Below are 21,893 nucleotides of genomic sequence, written 5' to 3'. Positions count from 1 at the left end.
GGAGACGGCAAAAGAGATATTGGGTGTAACAGATGTTACTGTTGAAATGGTTGTTGGCATGCTGAACAATCCTAAGGGTGGAGTGTTTCAGCATGATATAAATCAAGTTTAATGGGGTAGGGGGTTGGGGAGTTTTTTGGGGGGAGGGGGTGGTAGAAGTTAGTAGGGATTTATTTTTTATTGTTTTTTGTGTTATTTTTTCATGGTAGTACAGAATTTGGCAGATCATGATTGATCGTACATTCCAGCACAGTAGGTGGCGGCATGCACTTAAACGTTTGTTTGTGGACCGCCATGATGTAATAGAAGAAGATGAGCCAACGAAACTGCCTGGAACTACAAGTCCCGTGTGTCTCGCGTCAGTCATGGTCATCGAAGTGTTTAAACGTCAGAACCGAGCGGGAGACACCTTGCGGGACAGACAGCGCTGTTCTGGAAACAACTAGTTATACGCAGAAATTTCGATTTTGTAAGCATTGATACACGTTTCATACTACTTCGGAGATATTTTCGCTTGCAAATGTATTCAGGGAAACGTTAGTAAGGTTACACGTGAGGGGAGGTGCCATATTTATCAGATTGAATTGGTCGATGGCCGTACCAGGGCATGCCCTGCTCTTGTTAGCTTGCTAAACTAGCTAACTAACTATAGCTAGTATGTTATGACTTTGTTAAGTCAGAACAACGTTAAGTAACTTGCTTTGATGGCTGTATTCTTGTGGAACATTTCCAGCTTTATCACACCATTGGAAATGATCAACCATATTCAGCTTTTTCCACCTAGCTAGTTAGCCAGCTGGTTAGCCTAAAGTATCCTGGCAAGAGATGGTGTGTGCCAAGTGTTTATAACTCGTTGCCAGATAGTTACGACACTATAAACATATCTTGCTACTTGGCTAACATTAGTTAACAAGGCTTTCCACTTCTTCAAGAGGGTAGCACAATGATAGCAAGCTAGCAACATTTACAGACAGAGCAACTTTCCACCACCTGTGTATATTAGCTAAAGTTAACTTGCTAGCTAACTGAATGTTTATAACGTCACTTCAAACTGCATGTGTGCTTGGTAACGCTAGGTCTTTGGCAGGTACTCTACTAGGTGGTAATTGATAATATATTATGTGTTGCTTAAGTAAGTAGTGCATATTCTTGTTCATAAGTTAGTATGTTCCCCAGGTGTCCTGATGGCGACGGATGCTGTTGCACAGTTGGCCGACTCTCTGGCAAAAACTCAGGTGACTGAGGGAGAGTTGAGTTATAAAGGCCAAGGACGCAAATTCGACAATGCACAATCTGGTAAGAATTCCAACCATTGACTCATTATGCTTATGCTCCTCCAATTGTTATCCAATAGGTTGTTCAAGTACAAGGTGGTGTCCAATGCCAAAAGTTTTTGTTGTAGTATTTTGGTATTTAAAAAGAAAAATGTAATCTTTATTTAACTAGGCAAGTCAGTTTAGAAAAAAATCTTGTTTACAATGACGGCCAAACCCGGACGACGCTGGGCCGATTGTGCGCCGCCCTGTGGGACTCCCAATCACGTTCGGATGTGATACAGCCTGGATTCTAACCAGGGACTGTAGGGACTCCTCTTGCACTGAGATGCAGTGCCTTAGACTGCTGCGCCACTCGGGAGCCCCATGTATTGTTCTTCAAACAGTCATGGTCTTCAATCTTTCCCTCTCTCATCTTTCCAGTGGAAGAGATGGTGAAAGAGATCCAGGAGTTCAAGGGGTTGCAAGCGCTCAGGCTGGAGGGGAACACTTATGGGGTGGAGGCAGCACAGGCCATCGCTAAAGCCCTGGAGACAAAGAGTGAATTTAAGGTACCAGTCACAGTGATTATGAGATGAGGTGTGTTTTGATTGCATTGTTTATGGTACAGAGGACAGGTATTCCACTGACTGCCACACGGAGAAAGATGGATGATCTCATATGTTGGTTTTGATGAGATACCCGCTGTTGGTTCTGTTCTATCTTGCTTTCATATCTATCTATTTATCTATCTAGTGAGACAATACTTTAGCTGACCCTTTATATAACCCTCTCTCCCTCAGTACTGTTACTGGAGTGACATGTTTACTGGGCGACTGCGTTCTGAGATCCCTCCAGCCCTGGTGAGACTTTTTAAAAAAAAAATTTTTTTAATACTTGCTCACTTTGATAGATGAAAGATGGTCTGGGATTGTAAACTCAGCCTTCATCTCCCCTATTCAGAACGCCCTGGGTGCGGCCCTGATGACAGCAGGCGCCAGACTGACCGTGCTGGACCTCAGTGACAACGCCTTTGGACCAGACGGGGTGAAGGGCATCGAGAAGTTGCTCAAGAGCACTGCCTGTCACACACTGCAGGAACTGAGGCTCAACAACTGCGGCATGGGCATTGGTGGAGGCAAGGTGGGCAGAATGTCTCCAGTTTGATAGGAGCTGCATTGCGTTATTGAGCAGACTCAACAACATGAAGTTGCCCCCTGCTAGTTGTAATGTAGTCAGTATAATTTAAGAGAAGATCTAAAGCTAATTTAACTTCTCATATGAAATGTATAGCTTGTGTTAAGGTTGAATAGTGCTATCATTTGAGAAGTGATATCATGATTTAAAATCTATCATGACAATCAACTTTTTCCAAAGTAGTTTTTTCACTGTGCTCTGTATGTGTGGTCTCCTCAGATCTTAGCTGCAGCGTTGACGGAGTGCTATAAGCAGTCCAGTGCACAGGGCACCCCCCTCGGGCTGAAGGTGTTCATCGCAGGCAGAAACCGTCTGGAGAACGATGGGGCCACTGCCCTTGCCCAGGCCTTCCAGGTACAGACACTGGCTCCTGAGCTGAACATATCAGAATTTCTGACAGTCTGGACTTGTAGAGTATATGCAGTTAATCACCACAGTCGTTCACATGGAGCTCTCTAGCATTAGTACTGGCAGCAGCATGGATAAAAGCTCCTCGAACACTCCAACGTAATGCCACTGAGTCTATGATTAAACTGTACTGACAAGCCATATACTGTCTATATAGCTATCTCTGTCTGATGCTACTGTATGACCTCAGCTGATGGGTAGTCTGGAGGAGGTGCACGTGCCCCAGAATGGGATCAACCACCCAGGGGTGACTGCTCTGGCCACTGCCATGCAACACAACCCCCAGCTCCGGGTCCTCAACCTCAACGACAACACCTTCACCAAGAAAGGAGCTATCGCCATGGCACAGGTACAGTAGTGGTTTGCCTTGTGCACGAAGGCCGTATGGCAATGAAACTCATGAAGTTGATGTATGCTCAAATGTACTTGCCATACTATGACTGACACTGTGTGTTTTGTGCCCCCTTTAGGCTCTGAAACATTTGCGCAGAGTCCAGGTGATAAACTTTGGAGACTGTCTGGTGCGTTCCGAGGGGGCTATAGCCATCGCAGAGGCAGTCACTGAGGGGCTTCCCATCCTCAAGGTACAGGGTAGCACTGGTCCCACCCTTGGCTGCAGGAACATCTACTGCACTTGATTGTTAATTAATGTGTGTTCATACACCTGACTCATACCCATATTTGTTTTACCTGTTTGTCAGGAGCTGAATCTGTCATTTGGGGAGATCACAGGAGAAGCTGCACTGCTAGTGGCACAATCAGTCGAGGGCAAAGCCACACTGGAAAAACTGGACTTAAATGGTACATGATGGATACACACTTGACTTACAACACATGAAAACTGGATTGAAAATGTTGCATCGGCTAGTAATGTTTTCGTAGGATCTGTGGAGTTCATGTGTGACTTTTGTGTTGTGTGTTGGTACTGTCAGGTAACTGCCTGGGGGAGGAGGGCTGTGATGATCTCAGAGAGGTAATGGATGGCCTGAACATGGGAGACCTGCTGGGATCACTCAGGTACTGGATTGAAATATTAAATGAGTTTATACTTTTAGACTTACCCACACTGGACCTCAACCATCCTGTCTTATCACAAGCTGCCATGAGATAATCTTTTTGTGTAATCTTTGTCTCTACCTGCAGTGACGATGAAGGGGAGCCAGAGGAGGATGACGATGAGGAGGATGATGACGACGACGATGAGGAGGATGACGATGAGGAGGATGACTATGAGGAGGAAGATGATGTGGAGGAAGAAGAGGACAGCGGTGTGAATCAGGTTTCCTCCCCTCCGTCAGTGCCCCGACCCCCAGATGCCGCCTCCTTCCTCTGCTTCCCCTCCCCTGATAAGCTGCTCAAACTGGGCACCAAGAGGGCCCTGCTCTTTGAACAGCAGGTTAACACACCCTGTCATGAGTACCTTATACAGCAAACTACTTAGTGGAAACCTGAGGTGACATACAGTGTGTGTCTGTAGGCTGAAACAGGTTGATGGTGACGTGTTTAACCTTTTGTCCTTGTTCTTCTCTTTCCAGGTAGATGTGGCTGATGCTGGTAAGACAGCGGAGGCTTTCCTGAAAATCTCCTCTGTGTACAATGAGGAAGATGAAGACGTTAAGAGTGCTGTCCTAGACAGTATTGGTAAGGGCCACTTATCTTATTTCTGAGTACTTACTGAGTACTTACTGAAGACATGGGGCCAGATGACTGAGTCCATGGATATGCGACTGTTTCCGTTCATCTGTATGACCGCATGTTAAGTATATGTCCTCTTTGTTATGCAGATGCAATTCTCAGGAAAGCCTTCGCAAGCCCCTCCTTCCAAGGTTACAACTTTGTATCATCGCTGTTAGTAATGCTGGGACTCCTCAAGGTACATGTTCAATGAATTTTTAGAAAAACTCCTGGTTTTCTTCTGCCTTGTATTATTATAGCCCTCATGTCTCCCCCTCTCTGTCTCATTCAGAGTGAGGACAAGGTGAAGCCGGTACGTGTGGTGCCTGGTCATTTGCAGGCCCTGGAGTACGTTGTGCGCCAGGACTACTTCCCCCAGGACCACATCGCCGTACTGGAGGCCTTCATGTCCAGGTAAGGGCATGAGTGATGGGCGGCAGCGTAGCTCTCAGGTACCCTCTCCGACTGCAGATTAACACACCACATTGGCACAAAGTTCCCCAAGGATATTGCCAACATGCTCAAAATTGCACAATGTACCCATGTTCCTATGTTGTTAGGCTGCTGTGTCTAAAAACAGTAAAGATGAAAGGTGAAACTGTCCGTCATTGTGTAACTGTATATTTGTGACTTTCAGACACGTCCAGGCCCTGGAGTCGTGCAGCAGCGCCAGGAACATCCTCAAGTCCACGCTGGAGCAGGTCAGGCCTGAGAACTGAGTCACACCGGACCACACAGACCAGACACTCTCACGGACTTATGAACAGAACAATTCCCCCCCCCAGACATAAGGGGGCCCTTAGCGCACACAACAAGGACTTAACTGTTGCACTGCACTCTATTTCGCCAACTCAGAAGACTCACAGCTGGAGCCTTGCCCATCATCTTATGGACGTACATTATTTTATGGATGGACCGATTTTGAAATATTACACACACAAACATTTGGGAGATGAATGGTGTATCCTGCCTCACCCACAGTGAAAGGACTGAAATGTGATCTTCAACACAGGTTCTCTCTCCATATTTACCCAATAAGTAATGGTTTTATATTAAAATAAAAAGGGTTAAATGGATATAAAATATAAATGTGTGATATGGGCTGCTGTGGAAATGTGATTTTGATTTGAATCAGAAGGGAAGAACTGAATAAATGTGTTGATTTCTTTAGTGTTGCAGCTATTAAACAGACACATTTTGGGTGTCTCTGTATAGTGAATGGTTTGGGAACATTTCAATTTCACAATTTAGCAAGCACTACCCTGAATAAGGATCTAGTCCAACCATATTTACTTTTTACAGTGGGAAGAAACTATTGATCCGGATGTAGGTTCTTTCTCCTCCCAAATAGGTTTTTCTTAGTTACAGTTCTTATAAGGAAGTCAGTAAATTGAAATAAATTCATTAGGCCTTAATCTATGGATTTCACATGACTGGGCAGGGGTGCAGCCATGGGTGGGCCAGGGAGGGCATAGGCACACCCACTTGGGAGCCAGGTCCTGCCAATCAGAATTTGTTTTTATGCACAATAGGGCTTTATTACAGACAGAAATACTCCTCAGCACCCCCGCCCTTTCTGACGATCCCACAGGTGAAGAAGTCGGATATGGAGGTCCTGGGCTGGCGTGGTTGTCTGTGGTTGGGAGGCCGGTTGGACATACTGCCAAATTTTCAAAAATTATGTTGGATGTGGCTTATGTTAGAGAAATTAACATTAAATTCTCTGGCAACAGCTCTGGTGGACATTCCTACAGTCAGCATGCCAATTGCACGCTCCCTCAGAACTTGAGACATCTGTGGCATTGTGTTGTGTGACAAAACTGCACTTTTAGAGTGGTATTTTGTCATTGTGTAATGATCATGCTGTTTAATCAGCTTCTTGAGCTACCACACTTGTCAAGTGGATTGATTATCTTGACAAAGGATAAAATAACCACTAACAGGGATGTAAACACATTTGTGCACAAAATTTGAGAGAAATACACTTTTTGTGAGTATGGAACATTTCTGGGATATTGTATTACAGCTCATGAAACATGGGACCAACACTTTATATGTTGCGTTTATAATTTTGTTCAGTGTATAATGCTCCTGTGGCTAATACTGAGCAAGGTGCACACAACGCCTTCTGTTCGACCTTAATTTTTACTGGAAATATTCTCAGATAAGGGAGAATGTGTTGAGGCTAAAATGCATAGAGCAAGCCAACTATTCAAGGAAGCAGCAGACCACTGTACTTGATCCACTTGTATGGGGACCTGTCACTTAATCTGGGAAAGAGATTAGGCCTGGGATGTGCTTTTGAATGAATACACTGTTTGTTGGACATTAACTCAGTTGAATGCACTGAAAAGGTCATAGATAGGGTTAGAGGCAGATGCTTGGAATTTAGAGAGGTAGAAAGTGGCTTTAGCAGCAGAAACAGAGGAAGAAAATGTGGAGAGGAGGGAGTGAAAAGATGCCAGGTCCGCAGGGAGGCTAGTTTTCCTCCATTTCCGCTCGGCTGCCCGGAGCCCTGTTCTGTGAGCTCGCAATGAGTCGTCAAGCCACGGAGCAGGAGGGGCAGGACCCTCAAAGGATTCAAGGACACAAAATCAATCGAACCCAAACCCACTCTCCTCAAGGTGACCATGGCAAAAGCCAAGCCAGGAAAGGCTAAACCCGTGCTAACCAAGCCCAAAGCCAAGCCTCTGAAGAACCCTAAGGCACCAGCATCCAAAAAAGCAAGAAGACTGTAATAAAAAGTAGGAAATCAGTGATGTAAATGGCTGTATGTCTACTACTTGGACAGAACTCTATATGCACCAAACAGACAAGTGCTATTTCATCTCACCTCACTGAATGTAATTTGAGCATGCAGAAATGTGTTTTTAAAATTGTATTTGTGAGTCTGGAAGTTCATTTTCTGATTTTCAGTCTATTTTAGAACCTGGATGCCGGGATGCAAGAGACCCAAAGCCTTATTTGCAGTACCATATATTTCCACCAAGTGTCACATGATGCATTTAGATTTTTCTGCTCTAGTTCAACCAACTTTTCTATTACACATACAATGTTATGTTTCATACATATTTCATATATATCCTTTGTGCAAATGAAGAACAAGGCTGAATATATGTAACATAAGGTTGCTGCATTTTCAGCTGTTACATAACCCTTAGATGCATGTAAATCAATGCACATTGGCTTCTTGCTCATTAAATCTCCTACAACACTAAATCAGTGTCTAACAGTTTTGTTTGATTTTCATGTTCCTGACAGAAGTGTGCAAGGACTGGTCCATTGCGTGCTTTATCTGATCCTCTACATAACAATTCTGGGTAAGTACGCCATCAAAGTATTGTATGTAATGTGGCTCCATGCAATACATGTATGTGCCAGTCAGTGGTACTGTTTTGTGGTAAAGGTATCATCACATCCCAGGTGCAATCTCATTAGTTCTTGGTATCTTGTGTGCAGTTGCATCTTTGTCCATTTTTACAGTCTATGGCTGTTGCAGTTTGTTGCGTTTTACATTTAGTAAAATATAATCTGCCACTATCTCTATTTGCACTGGCACTATCTCTGTTTGCAGAGCCCATCGACTGCCACCAGGTGCCAGAACAGGCCTATGGTGTAAGGGTTAGCACTCTGGACTCCAGCACTCTGAATCCAGCGATCTGAATCAAATCTTGGTAGAACCTGACTTTTTACCTTCTCTGCTCTTTTGCTGATACTAATCTTCTCAGAGAGTGGGCCTGCATGGACAGAACCCTGGCCACTGTTAAGAGATACTTTTGACAAGATGGGAAACGTCATTGGAATAGTATGCTGCGTTCAAAACAACTGGGAACTCGGAAATCTCCTACTTCCGACTTAAGTGCATTTAAGACAACTGGGAACTTGGGAGAAAAACGAGATCCAACTGGAAAAATCGTTTTGAACGGTCATCCAATTTGGAATTCCAAGTCGGCATCTTTCTAGAACCAGGCTGTATCACATCCCATAGGGCGGCGCACAATTGGCCCAGCGTCGTCCGGGCTTGGCTGGAGTAGGATGTCATTGTAAATAAGAATTTGTTCTTAACTGACTTGCCTAGTTAAATAAAGGTTAAATAAATAAAACATTATCAAAAATAACTGACTTTCTTACCTGAAAATCACTGTCATGATTTTACCTAGTTTTTTTCTGAGTTCATAGTTGTCTTGAAAGCACCACTATTAATGCCAATGTGTCGTCAGTAGTTACCACAGCCACAAAGTCCTCCTATAGGGAGGAGGTCAGAGACCTGGCCGTGTGGTGCAAGGACAACAACGTCTCCCTCAAGTGATCAAGACGAAGGAGATGATGGTGGACTACAGGAAAAGGAGGACCGAGCATGCCCCAGTTCTCAATCGACAAGGCTGCAGTGTAGCAGGTTGAGAGCTACAAGTTCCTTGGTGTCCACGTCACCAACAAACTATCATTGTACAAACACACTAAGACAGTCGTGAAGAGTGCACGACAAAGCCTATTCCCCCTCAGGAGCCTGAAAATATTTGGTATGGGTCCTCAGATCCTCAAAAGGTTCTACAACCGCACCATCGAGAGCATCCTGACTGGTTGCATCACTGCCTGGTATGGCAACTGCAGAGGGTAGTGCGTACGGCCCAGTACATCACCGTGGCCAAGCTTCATGCCATCCAGGATCTCTATACCAGGCGGTGTCAGAGGAAGCCCTAAAAATTGTCAAAGACTCCAGCCACCGTAGTCATGGACTATTCTCTCTGCTAACGCACGGCAAGCGGTACCGGAGCTCCAAGTCTAGGTCCAAAAGACTTCTTAACAGCCATAATACTCCTGAACAGCTAGTCAAAGGGCTACCCAGACCCCTCTTTTACGCTGCTGCTTCTCTGTTTATTATCTATGCATAGTCACTTTAACTCTACCTACATGTACATATTACCTCAATTACCTCAAAAACCGGGGCCCCTGCACATTGACTCTGTACCGGTACCCCCTGTATATAGCCTCGCTATTGTTATTTTACTGCTGCTGTTTAATTATTTGTTACTTTTATTTTCTATTTTTTACTTTCTGTTTTTACTTAACACCTTTTTTTCTTAACCTCTTAAAACATTGTTGGTTAAGGGCTTGTAAGTAAGCATTTCACTGTTGTATTCAGCGCATGTGACAAATAACATTTGATTTGATTTTAAACCCCACCTATTTCTAAAATGTATCTTCTTAAAGGTGCAATAAGAAAGAAATCGCCCCGCAATTTCTTGGTTCCTAAAATTCAAATATTGTATTTTCAGCTGTTTGAAGCTGGTGTACAAAAGTAAAAGATGCAAAAACAAAACTTAAGAACGGGAAGCATAGAAATAACACACATAGAACAGATCTACTCTAAGATAGACCACAGTTTGTCGTTTCCAATGGGAGCAAATTAATCATAGAGGGCAGAACAAGCAACATGATGGGCAAAGCCAAGAATGAGCTAGTGAGATCTTATTAGCATATTTTAGCATGTATTTGGATATTTCCGATAGCGTGTTTGCAATTACTCAATTTGCCCCTGCACTCCTTCTGAAGAACACTTTGTTTTTTTTTACTTTGGCAAAGGGTAAAGTCTACAAAACTTAGTCCACTCTGTTTGTAACATATTCTAGTTTTGTAAACAAAACTGTCAAATGTTAATCTATGAGAAAATTATAAGAATGTCGGCCAAAATCCACCTCGCACCATCTTCTCCCAATGCCGGCCACTAGGCTTCCTCTCATCATCATATTTGCTAGTGAGTGGAAATGCCAACCGGTTGCTTCACATTTGTACATCCGGTGAAATATCTGGCTCATTGCTCTATCTGATGATCTACCGCTTCTTAGACTTGCTTTCAAATTAGAATTACAGATCTGCATTTTACTCATAATTTGGTCATCACCCAAAATTTGGCCATCATCCACACTGCTAATATTATGCCTAATCTTGAATTGAGACCAAAAAACATTTCTTTGTTTTCATGACTTTTTACAATATAGTCAATTATGACATTGTGGCTGTACTATCTAGTGGAAATGTCGTCACTGGGTTGCATGGTGCATTCTGGGATAAGGAGAGCTCTCCTTCAAGAAGTGAATAGACTCTAATTGGGCGATAGCTAAAAAAAAACATTAGCATGAATTTCGTCAACAACAAGTACAACATTACAAATATTTTCTGAGATGTGAGATAATTAATTTGTTCTCTGTAATATCATATAGCTTTGGAATCGTCACATTATGTACTTTCTAGGAAAATAAGTAGGTTTCTCAACTCTTGGTGATTTTAAGACAACTGGAAACTCTGGGAAAAAACCTTGGTCAAATCATGACATCAGTGATTTCCAGATCGTACAGTCGGAGCTCTAGAAAGATGCCTGAGTTTCCTCAAATGAAATCAAATTTTTATTGGTCACATACACATTGTTAGCAGACGTTAATGCGAGTAGCGAAATGCTTGTGCTTCTAGTACCGACTATGCAGTAATATCTAACAAGTAATCTAACAAATTCACAACTACCTTATACACACAAATGTAAAGGGATGAATAAGAATATGTACATATAAATATATGGATGAGCGATGGCCGTGCGGCATAGGCAAGATGCAGTAGATGGTATAGGATATAGTATATACATGTGAGATTAGTAATGTAGGATATGTAAACATTATTAAAGTGCCGTTATTTAAAGTGACTAGTGATACCTTTATTAAGTCCATTTATTTAAGTGGCCAGAGATTTAAGTCTGTATGTTGGCAGCAGCCTCTCTATGGCCTTGAGATAGAAGCTGTTTTTCAGTCTCTCGGTCCCAGCTTTGATGCACCTGTACTGACCTCGCCTTCTGGATGATAGCGGGGTAAACAGGCAGTGGCTCGGGTGGTTGTTGTCCTTGATGATCTTTTTGGCCTTCCTGTGACATCAGGTGCTGTAGGTGTCCTGGAGGGCAGGTAGTTTGCCCCCGGTGGTGCGATGTGCAGACCGCACAACCCTCTAAAGAGCCTTGCGGTTGAGGGTGGTGCAATTGTCGTACCAGGTGGTGATACAGCCGACAGGATGCTCTCGATTGTGCATCTCTAAAAGTTTGTGAGTGTTTTAGATGACAAGCCAAATTTCTTCAGCCTCCTGAGGTTGAAGAGGCGCTGTTGCGCCTTCTTCACCACACTGTCTGTGTGGGTGGACCATTGCAGTTTGTCCGTGATGTGTCGCCGAGGAACTTAAAACTTTCCACCTTCTCCACTAATGTCCCGTCGATGTGGATAGGGGGGTGCTCCCTCTGCTGTTTCCTGTAGTCCACGATCATCTCCTTTGTTTTGTTGACGTTGAGTGAGAGGTTATTTTCCTGACACCACACTCCGAGGGCCCTCAACTCCTCCCTGTAAGCCGTCTCGTCGTTGTTGGTAATCAGGCCTACCACTGTAGTGTCGTCTGCAAACTTGATGATTGAGTTGGAAGCGTGCATGGCCACGCAGTCATGGGTGAACAGGGAGTACAGGAGAGGGCTGAGAACGCACCCTTGTGGGGCTCCAGTGTTGAGGATCAGCGGGGTGGAGAAGTTGTTTCCTACCTTCCAGAGGTGTGGACTCGAGTCACATGACTTGGACTCGAGTCAGACTCGAGCCTTATGACTCGACCTGACTTGATACCCTCCCCAAGCCCAAATATTTAAAATGATCCTATTTTAAAAAGTGTGCAGCGCATCAACTCTTCATTTAACGGATTACAGTTTGAATCGGACAGCAGCCAATCAAATTGTGCCAGCTGAGAAAAAGTTGTGAATGGCAGTGCAGAGGAACGTCGGCAGGTGAATTCAGATGGAGCCCTTGGAAAGATGATAGTCAAAATGATTATTTTCAGATATAAAGACGACGCTGTATCAACAAAAAACGGATTGTAACTGGCAAAACATGCGGAAAGAAAATTACAGACGGAGGGGCAACAATTTATTTGGAAAGTAATAAATATATAGATATTTTTAAAAGCATTCATGATTTGCGTAAATGGAATATACTAACTATTACTCTTGTTAAAAAAATGAAATGGTATTACATTTGGTGAAGAGCACATTATGACTTGTTTAGGACTTTAAACTCAAAGTTTAGGACTTGAGATTTGACTTGATACTTGACGGTCTTGACTTAAGACTTGACTTGGACTTGCCTGTCTTGACTTGGGACTTGAGTGCTAAGACTTGAGACTTACTTGTGACTTGTAAAACAATGACTTAGTCCCACCTCTGCTACCTTCACCACCTGGGGGCGGCCCGCTAGAAAGTCCAGGACCCAGTTGCACAGGGTGGGGTCGAGACCCAGGGTCTCGAGCTTAATGACAAGTTTGGAGGGTATGATTGATTACACCATGAGTCGTTAATCATAAGGCATACACCCCGCCCTTCTTCTTACCAGAGAGATGTTTGTTTCTGTCGGTGCGATGTGTGAAGAAATTGGGTGGCTGTACCGACTCTGACAACGTATCCCGAGTGAGCCATGTTTCCGTGAAACAGAGAATGTTACAATCTCTGACGTCTCTCTGGAAGGCAACTGGTGCCCTAATTTCATCCACCTTGTTATCTAGAGATTGGACATTGGCGAGTCTGACCAGTAGGCCTTCTGAGTCTGACCAGTAGGCCGCTCCGTCTGCCTCTCCTGCGGCGACTACGTTGTTTTGGGTCGGCCTCTGGGATAAGATCGCATGTCCAGGGTGGAGGTCCGAACCAAGGATCCGCTTCGGGAAAGACGTATTCCTGGTCGTAATGATGGTAAGTTGACATCGCTTTTATATCCAATAGTTATTTCCGGCTGTATGTAATAACACCTGAGATTTTCTGGGCTAACAATGTAAGAAATAGTACATCAAAAAACAAATAACTGCAGTTTCTAAGGCCCTGAAGCAAGGCGACCATCTCTGTCAGCGCCATCTTGCAAAGGGACTTGGAATCCCGAGTTGGATGACCGTTCAGAACGATTTTCCATAGTTGGAGTTTGTTTTTTCCGAGTACCCAGTTGTCTTGAACGCACTGAAGTCGCAAGTCGGATGTTTCCGGTTCACAGTTGTTTTGAATGAGGGAGGCATTCCAACTCTCTGGAACTCGGGCTTCTTGCCGCGTTCAAAACAATTGGAACTCGGTAATCTCAGAATTCAGTGCATTTAAAACAATTGGGAACTCTGAAAAAACAAACTCCGACTGGGAAAAATCTATTTCAATGGTAATCAAACTCAGAATTCCACTCGGGCCTCTTTCTAGAGCGCCAACTTTCAGACCTGATGATCACTGAAGTCATGCTCTGACCTCGTATTTTTCCGTGTTCCCATGCTGTGTTAAAAAAAACTGGAATTTGGAAAAATATGAAGCCAAATCATGACGCCAGGGATCTTCAGGTCGGAAAGTCGTAGCTCTAGAAAGGTTCCCGAGTTGGATGACCGTTCAAATCGATTTTTCAAGTCGAGCTCGTTTTTTTCCGAGTTCTGAATTTAACATTGTACCCCGACTTTGAGAAGGGATTGCGCGACGATTAATTTAGCAACTGTGTGACGCAGTATGACAACGTCAGCACGATTGGTCGACATTCCGCTGGGTGGGGCGTTACGTCAATCCATTCATATCCCAATGGGATGTCTATCTCCTCCTTTCTCTAATATCTCTGTTCACACGAAAGTTCGATAGTCAACATGGCGGCAGCGATGGATGTTGATACCCCAAGCGCCACGAATAGTGGAGCAAGCAAGAAACGTTTTGAAGTGAAGAAGGTATTTTATAAATATATATATATCATAGCTACATTTTAGACATACTGTAAGGTTCGATATTATTATAGGCTTAATACGGGTTTGGGTACAATCTACGCGCGATTAGTTAGCATAAATTGCTAGCTCGCTAGCTAGCTGAAACTAGACGGAGTCCCTGTTTGGCTGTATCTAATTTTGGGGAGTGAGTTTGCGTTTCACTTTTAGGGCTGATCGCTACCTAATTTGTTAACTAATCTCACTGTTTGTGGTAATAGAAACTAGCCAACGACTACTAGGTTCAGCTTTAGATGCATTGACATACGAAATCAATGACTAGCTAATTTGCTCAACTGTCAGCTTCCTAGTTATCTTGCTAAAATGACAGGCCCAGTTGCACGTGAGGTTGTCTATTTATTGACGCTGAATGAGTGAAAAATGATGTATCAAACACTAACATTTTCACCCTGGCCTTGTTTGTGATCAATGTGGATAGTGAAATAGGCCTAACTTGTCTGATGAAATGCCAAATGCAATAGTGATTTGAATAACTAAATGTCTCCTGACATCAAATTAACATGAATAAATGGTGAATAACAATATGCTCCTTTTTTAATACCTATTTGAAACAACAGCAATATCAAACAAACACTAACTGCCAGTGATATGATCATAATTTCATGTGACTTCTTCTTTACAGTGGAATGCAGTGGCACTTTGGGCCTGGGACATTGTAGTGGACAACTGTGCCATCTGTAGGAATCACATTATGGATCTCTGTGAGTATGCCATTAACATTATTTGACTACTGGGCTAATAAAGGTGTGTGTGTTACACATTTCTCTTGTCCTCCATAGGCATAGAGTGCCAGGCTAACCAGGCCTCTGCCACATCAGAGGAGTGCACCGTAGCCTGGGGAGTCTGCAATGTGAGTCAGAGTTCTTTGCATTTGTATATTTTGCATACATCCTGATCAGTTAGATTGTAAAGTTCAGTGTGAGAGTATTGAAATAACAGCAGTGTGATCTAAACTACCCTAAAAGTATAGAATTCTTGAATGTATGGTTTGAGCTGTGTTTGAATACTCATTCTAACCCTCTAACCATACTACTTGTGACGTAAATTGAATATGTAGTATGCTTATTGGTCATAGTATGGATATTGTTCCTGGATGTACTAAATATGCCAAAATACAAAGTATACAAGCAGTGGACACTCTTTCTGTGCTTTTTTTGGCCCATAAGGCAATTCTTCAGAAGATGAGCGTGGCTTCACAGCGTTTTCAGATTTGAAGAAAATGCCGGGAAAATATGCAGCCGAAGTCCGAGAGTGTATATACAAATTCCTTGCTTTAACGAATTATGACAAATGTTGAGCAATGTAATAAAGTCATGACTTTTCAAATAAGTTACATTACATGTTATGTTGGCTGACAATTTGTTAGCTACACTATCCTTAGGAACAGCATAGCATTACAGCAGTATGTACTGGTATGTTGGCTAGTTACCTAACGTTAGTTGGCTACTAATACGTCGATCTTGCCAGGCAGTATATTAACTATACTCTAACGAACTACACAATGTTTATTGACTAGATTATTCATGTAATTCTTAGCTAAGTGTTATAGTCGTGTGCGTTCTCAATGGAGATTGTTAATTCTGGCTATCTACTCTGATTTCAGAGCACTCTTGAGTGTGCTAGAGCGCAGAATAACTGATGAATTTACGAATGCTCAACACCTGGATGGCCGGTGTCAGTAAACATCAGGGGAAAAAAGCGTAAATAAATTGTTGCCGGCAGCACGTTTAGTCACCAACGCTCTGGATAACGTGAACAGCCTAACCAGCTCTGCTATGGCGAGTAAAATGGTCAGTGAGGTGTTCTCTCATTTGTGTCTGGAAATGGCTTGCAAGCTAGCCAGCATTTGCCAGTCAGCTTGGCTGCTGTTGTGAGGTCAGAATGCTCGGATCAACACTATTCCTCGGCCAGAGCGTTCAGTGACGCGCTCCGAGGGCGAAACGCTCTGAATTTATGAACGGACAATTTGACAACGCTCTGGATTTACAAACACCCAGACCGCACTCTGGCACTCCAGATTGAATTTACGAACACACACAAAATTGTAAAATGTCAAGCTAGTCATTTGCTATGCTAACAAGCTAGCGAGAGGTTGCATAGCAACAGCATTAACTTCCGGGTAGACAGGCGAAGCGCTAGTACGCTCAACTGAAAGAATACCGTTTGTTTACAGTGTACTAAAATGAACTAATAGTGTATATACTCATTAAGTATGTAGTATACAGTATGTGTATTCAAACACAGCTATTGGCTTGTTGTTATGTCAATAATATCTTTTCTCCCAGCATGCATTCCATTTCCACTGTATCTCCCGTTGGTTGAAGACCAGGCAGGTGTGCCCCCTAGACAACAGGGAGTGGGAGTTTCAGAAGTGAGTGTCATAATTTTATTCATAACACTTACTCAAAACATTACTCCATGGTCCTAGCTAAACTGCAGTCAATCAGAGCTGCAGTATTCTTGCCTTCTGGGGAAGTAGATGGCTGAAAAAAACAACAGCCATGCGTCCGTGTTACTGGTGCTAATGCATTATTCCACCGCTTCATTGTAGATGAGTTGTGTATGTCAAACAGTTAATAACTAACACTCCCTTTCCCTCTCTTACAGATATGGACACTAGGTGCAAGACTCTGGACCATTACTTGGGCTTCTGCAAGTTCCATGCTTTCTGTTGCTTTCTCTTTCTTCGTATGATAGACTCCACTTTGAGTACATTGCAAATACTGAGGACATCCACCCCCACATCTCATTGTTTTAGGCTCGCTGGAAAGCAATGTTTTTTAGTTGAATTTGCAATGTTGTAAATTATAAATAAACAATGTTCTGTGTAACTGCCTCGATTTGGAATTGAGGACTGGACATGGAAATACAATTTTAGAAATACCATGTAGGCCATCATTGTAAATAAGAATTTGAATCTGACTTGCCTAGTTAAATAGGTTAAATTAAGGTATTTTTCTAATATTATTTAGAAATTGTATTTTTTTCGTGTTGGAAGTTACAGATCATTGGCTGAAAGACCAAATTGACTAAACATATTTGTAAGTTGAACTGGTTCATAACTTAAAGATGCACTATGCAGAAATTGCTCCGTTATTTCCTTGCTGCTAAAACTAATAGTTTGCCTAATTTCAGTTAGTGGAAAAACAAGTTAGTATAGTGTAGATAAATATTGTACCTACTAAATCGCTGTGAAATATTTTCCATAAGCAAAAATTGTTTTAGCTGTGTGAAGCTAGTGTACAAAATCGAAAGTAAGACACACAACTTAAGAACGGGAAGCATAGAAATAGCACACATGGAACATATCTACAGCTTAGACTTGCTTTCAAGTAGAATAAAACATCTATAACTCACATTTCTTTGAATTTGGTCAGGCCTCCCAAAAAGTTACATATTGCCACTTTAACACAAATTACCACATCCAGCACTAACTTGCAGTCCCATTTTCTATTTGCTATGATTCTCTAGTATGAATGACAGTCATAATGCTACATTGGTTATACTTTGGCTCAACAGACATTCGCCAAAAGCCATTTAAGAATGTAAATATCAATAACTAATCCACCGTTTGTCACAGAATCATCAAGCTAGATATGATTTAGTCTATATTCTATAAATGTCTAGCATACTTAAACAAACTTTGCTTTGAGTAGAAATTCCGGTTTTGATTTGATAGAAATACATAAAATCTCATATTGCATTTAAAGATGAAGAAATCTAATTCAGTGATTGTCTCAGAAAAAGTGAAAATATTCATTTATTTGCAATAACTTTAAAGAAATGTTAATTTCAAGTGCAATTTGTTCTATATGAAGTTAGACATAGTACAACTTTATGTAAACATTGTTTACAATCTTAAATTGTATGCCAAATCAATGTTCGCTATTTTAGAGCGACAGTTCCACATTTTAAAGTAGTTACAAGGCACAACAGTCATTTATTTATACGTCTCTAATTTAACAGCAAAGAAGCTCCTTCCAGTCGTTTTCTATTCTGGCTTTGTTGAAGTCCTTTGTCATCCCCAGACAAGCTGAATGGTACCATCTCTGACACACAGAGCATTCTATCTGAAGTATTCAAAACATAAAACAGGGTTATGTTTATTTACATGTAAATTACAGATCTGGAATACCCAAATTCTGTTACATGCTTTTACAATGAGGAACATTTTCAAATTGAATTGGATTTTTGTTCAATTGCCAAATTGACTTTAAATGACATGCATTTGAGCACAACCCTGACAGAAGCACACACAACTGTAGTGTTAATCATCGTTGAGTATTCCGGCAATATAAATGTTAGCTTATAACAGTGAACCTTTTTTGTGGGATACACAAGGCAATGCTAGGTCTTGTGGCATATTTTGGTTAAACCATCCCCAATTTAATGGAATTGCAAACCTCTGCATGCACAGTGTATTCTTCCATCACATGTACAGCTGATTCTCAAGATCTTGCACACTAATGACATGCTATTGAGCCGACACTACTACACTATCTGAGCCAAGGACTACTTGCTTTCTGGTAAGTTTTGATTACAATACTGGGTGGGGTGAATATATTTTATGACATACATCATTTTTTGTTAACTAGTAAATAGTAGTCTACAGCAAAGTGTGTTTAAATCATTTCTTACTTCTTAACAATTTCTGCTAGTTAGTTTTTCCTACCATGTTGGGTTTAGCTTGCTTGAGCCTGCTAACTGAGGAGTGTTAATTCACCTGTTTCCATACATGTTTTGTTTAAAAACATTTATCTTACGAAGGAGTTGTTTAATCTAACTGCTTAACTATTTATCTGTACATGGAATTGTATTTGTTTTTATTTAGTCCTTTTTTTCTGATCTTTACAGGAAAATGCCACGGGCAATATCTGATGTGTGGAGACATTTCACTGCAGCTAATGTAGAAGGAAAAGCTGTGTACATTTGCAAATACTGTGCCAAATCATATGTGAAGAATGCAACAAAGATGCAGAATCATCTGGCCAAGTGCATAAAGTTCCCTCAGCGCTCACAACAAGCAACCTCTGACAAAAGTCCTTCTACTTCTATTCAAGGTGAAAATGATGAATCAGATACCTTATCGATAGCAACAGCTCATGGTCCTCCTGGAATCAGAAGTTGTTTTGACTCAATGGAGGAACGTAGTCAGAGAAATGCTGATGGATGTCTTGCTCGAGCTGTGTATGCAACTGGTTCACCTCTGATGCTCACAGGCAATGTGTATTGGAAGAGATTTCTGAATGTTCTTCGCCCAGCATACACCCCTCCAACCAGACATGCTTTATCTACTCATTTGCTAGATGCAGAGTTCAACAGAGTTCAAGTGAAGGTCAAGCAAATCATAGAGAAAGCAGACTGTATTGCAATCATCTCTGATGGGTGGTTGAATGTTCGTGGGCAAGGAATAATTAACTACAATCTCCACCCCTTAACCAGTATACTACAAGAGCACAGACACAAGGGACAACAAACACACCGGTCTCTACATTGCAGATGAGCTGAAGACAGTCATCAATGATCTTGGACCACAGAAGGTATTTGCACTGGTGGCAGACAATGCTGCGAAAATGAAGGCTGCTTGGTCTAAAGTGGAGGAGTCTTACCCTCACATCACACCCATTGGCTGTGCTGCTCATGCATTGAATCTGCTCCTCAAGGACATCATGGCACTGAAAACAATGGATACACTCTACAAGAGAGCCAATGAAATGGTTAGGTATGTGAAGGGTCATCAAGTTATAGCAGCAATCTACCTCACCAAGCAAAGTGAGAAGAATAAGAGCACCACATTGAAGCTTCCCAGCAACACCCGTAGGGGTGGTGTTGTCATCATGTTTGACAGTCTCCTGGAGGGGAAGGAGTCTCCAAGAAATGGCCATATCACATTCTGCTGATATGGACAGCCCCATCAAGAGGATCCTCCTGGATGATGTATTTTGGGAAAGAGTGGTAAGCAGCTTGAAACTCCTGAAACCTATAGCAGTAGCCATTGCACGGATTGAGGGAGACAATGCCATCCTGTCTGATGTTCAGACTCTGCTTGCAGATGTAAGAGAAGAAATCCGTACTGCCCTGCCCACTTTACTGTTGCTCCAAGCAGAGGGAACTGCAGTTCTGAAATGCATCAAAAAGCGTGAAGACTTCTGCCAGAAGCCCATATACGCCGCAGCGTACACGTTGGACCCCAAGTATGCTGGCAAGAACATCCTGTCTGGTGCAGAGATCAACAAGGCCTATGGTGTCATCACTGCCGTGTCTCGCCACCTTGGTCTGGATGAGGGCAAGGTTCTTGGCAGTCTGACGAAGTACACTTCCAAGCAAGGGCTTTGGGATGGAGATGCAATATGGCAGTTGTGCCAACATATCTCATCAGCCATTTGGTGGAAGGGACTTTGTGGATCTGAGGCTATTTCCCCTGTTTCCTCCATCATCCTCCAAATCCCACCAACATCAGCCGCCTCGGAGTGCAACTGGTCCTTGTTTGGGAACACACACACCAAAGCACACAACAGGCTGACCAATACAAGGGTTGAAAAATTGGTTGCAATCCGGGCAAATGAGGTTTTTTGAGCCTGACAATGGGCCATCCTCAACATGGTTGGAAAGTGACAGTAAAGATGAGGCCTCAGAGTCTGATGTTCAAGAGGTGGACATTGAGGAGGTCCAGGGAGAAGACATGGAAGCCTGAGAGGAAGATAACAAAAGCTTTAGTTTCTAGACTATCATTTTACAGATTTATGTTGAAAATGTTTTTGGGAGATGCAATGGATCATTGGGGATCATTCAATATTCCTTTTCTTTTGTTGTTCAGTGAAATCATCCCATGTCAACTCATTTAATTAAACTTCAATTCGTAACTAAATTGTTTTTTTTATTTCTATTGGAAGGATTTAATCATTTGCTATTATGTTTATTTATGATAAGGTAAAATGTTTATGTTTCTGTCTCCATATGATATGGTAAATATATCCAATGCAAAAGACATTTACATTTAAATGGTATTAATATTAATTTTCATATATTTCCATTAATTCCCATATATTCCCACGGAAAGTTTCCACCTCTGAATATTCCCCAAAATGTGCAACCCTGATAAAAAGTTTCAAGACAAAGTTTCATACTTCTAAATGTCTTGAAGGATGAAACTACATGAGCTTTCATAGCCTACTATTATATCACACCATGACAAACCCAGTTGGTCAGATGATCATCATTTTTATCTGGATGATGCTCAATGTGTGCTTTGCAGTCTTCCTTCGCATTGAAGACAAAAAAAAAAGGAGGACCACATTTTTATGCATTGTTGACACATTTAAAGACGCTTTCTGGAACCCATAGTTCTAAAGGTTGTGCTTCAAAGACAACAATGTCCCTCACAGTTACATACTACATTGTTCTCTCACTGTCTGCTTTGCCCCCTTCCCACACCCTGTAGCAAAGGGTTCCCCAAAGATTGTTTTTCTGCTTTACATGACCCATTGGAGCCAGGAGTTTACCTCAAAAACACCTAGTCAACCTTGTTGTAAGCTACTGTAGTGTTGGAAGTATTTAAAATAC

General features: G+C 42.2%; 2 protein-coding genes across 2 annotated transcripts; both read left to right on the top strand.

Moving 5' to 3' along the window:
* The first annotated feature begins 360 nt into the window (after positions 1-360).
* On the top strand, positions 361-5,751 carry LOC115171288 (ran GTPase-activating protein 1). The gene is made up of 15 exons (XM_029727969.1): positions 361-469; positions 1,177-1,296; positions 1,698-1,825; positions 2,057-2,116; positions 2,217-2,396; positions 2,670-2,804; positions 3,049-3,207; positions 3,329-3,442; positions 3,560-3,659; positions 3,791-3,875; positions 4,002-4,254; positions 4,394-4,499; positions 4,643-4,731; positions 4,825-4,946; positions 5,170-5,751. The coding sequence occupies exons 2-15, from the start codon at positions 1,185-1,187 to the stop codon at positions 5,249-5,251; spliced, it is 1,725 nt and encodes a 574-aa protein (XP_029583829.1). The 5' UTR covers positions 361-469; positions 1,177-1,184; the 3' UTR covers positions 5,252-5,751.
* An 8,398-nt stretch (positions 5,752-14,149) lies between these two features.
* Positions 14,150-17,174, top strand: LOC115171287 (RING-box protein 1). Its single transcript, XM_029727967.1, has 5 exons — positions 14,150-14,276; positions 14,953-15,031; positions 15,110-15,180; positions 16,616-16,701; positions 16,938-17,174. The coding sequence occupies exons 1-5, from the start codon at positions 14,199-14,201 to the stop codon at positions 16,948-16,950; spliced, it is 327 nt and encodes a 108-aa protein (XP_029583827.1). The 5' UTR covers positions 14,150-14,198; the 3' UTR covers positions 16,951-17,174.
* Positions 17,175-21,893: the final 4,719 nt, after the last annotated feature.

Source organism: Salmo trutta, chromosome 32, assembly GCF_901001165.1.
Source record: "Salmo trutta chromosome 32, fSalTru1.1, whole genome shotgun sequence".
NCBI lineage: Eukaryota > Metazoa > Chordata > Actinopteri > Salmoniformes > Salmonidae > Salmo > Salmo trutta.
The sequence above is the reverse complement of the archived record's forward strand: the minus strand, read 5'-3'. Positions and strand labels throughout refer to the sequence as shown.

Coding starts and splice junctions, on each gene's coding strand:
- LOC115171288 (XM_029727969.1), top strand. CDS start 1,185: ATGGCGACGGATGCTGTTGCACAGTTGGCCGACTCTCTGGCAAAAACT. Junction 1,826..2,056: donor AGACAAAGAGTGAATTTAAG/GTACCAGTCACA, acceptor TCTCTCCCTCAG/TACTGTTACTGGAGTGACAT. Junction 3,208..3,328: donor GAGCTATCGCCATGGCACAG/GTACAGTAGTGG, acceptor TGCCCCCTTTAG/GCTCTGAAACATTTGCGCAG.
- LOC115171287 (XM_029727967.1), top strand. CDS start 14,199: ATGGCGGCAGCGATGGATGTTGATACCCCAAGCGCCACGAATAGTGGA. Junction 14,277..14,952: donor AACGTTTTGAAGTGAAGAAG/GTATTTTATAAA, acceptor TCTTCTTTACAG/TGGAATGCAGTGGCACTTTG. Junction 15,032..15,109: donor GAATCACATTATGGATCTCT/GTGAGTATGCCA, acceptor TGTCCTCCATAG/GCATAGAGTGCCAGGCTAAC.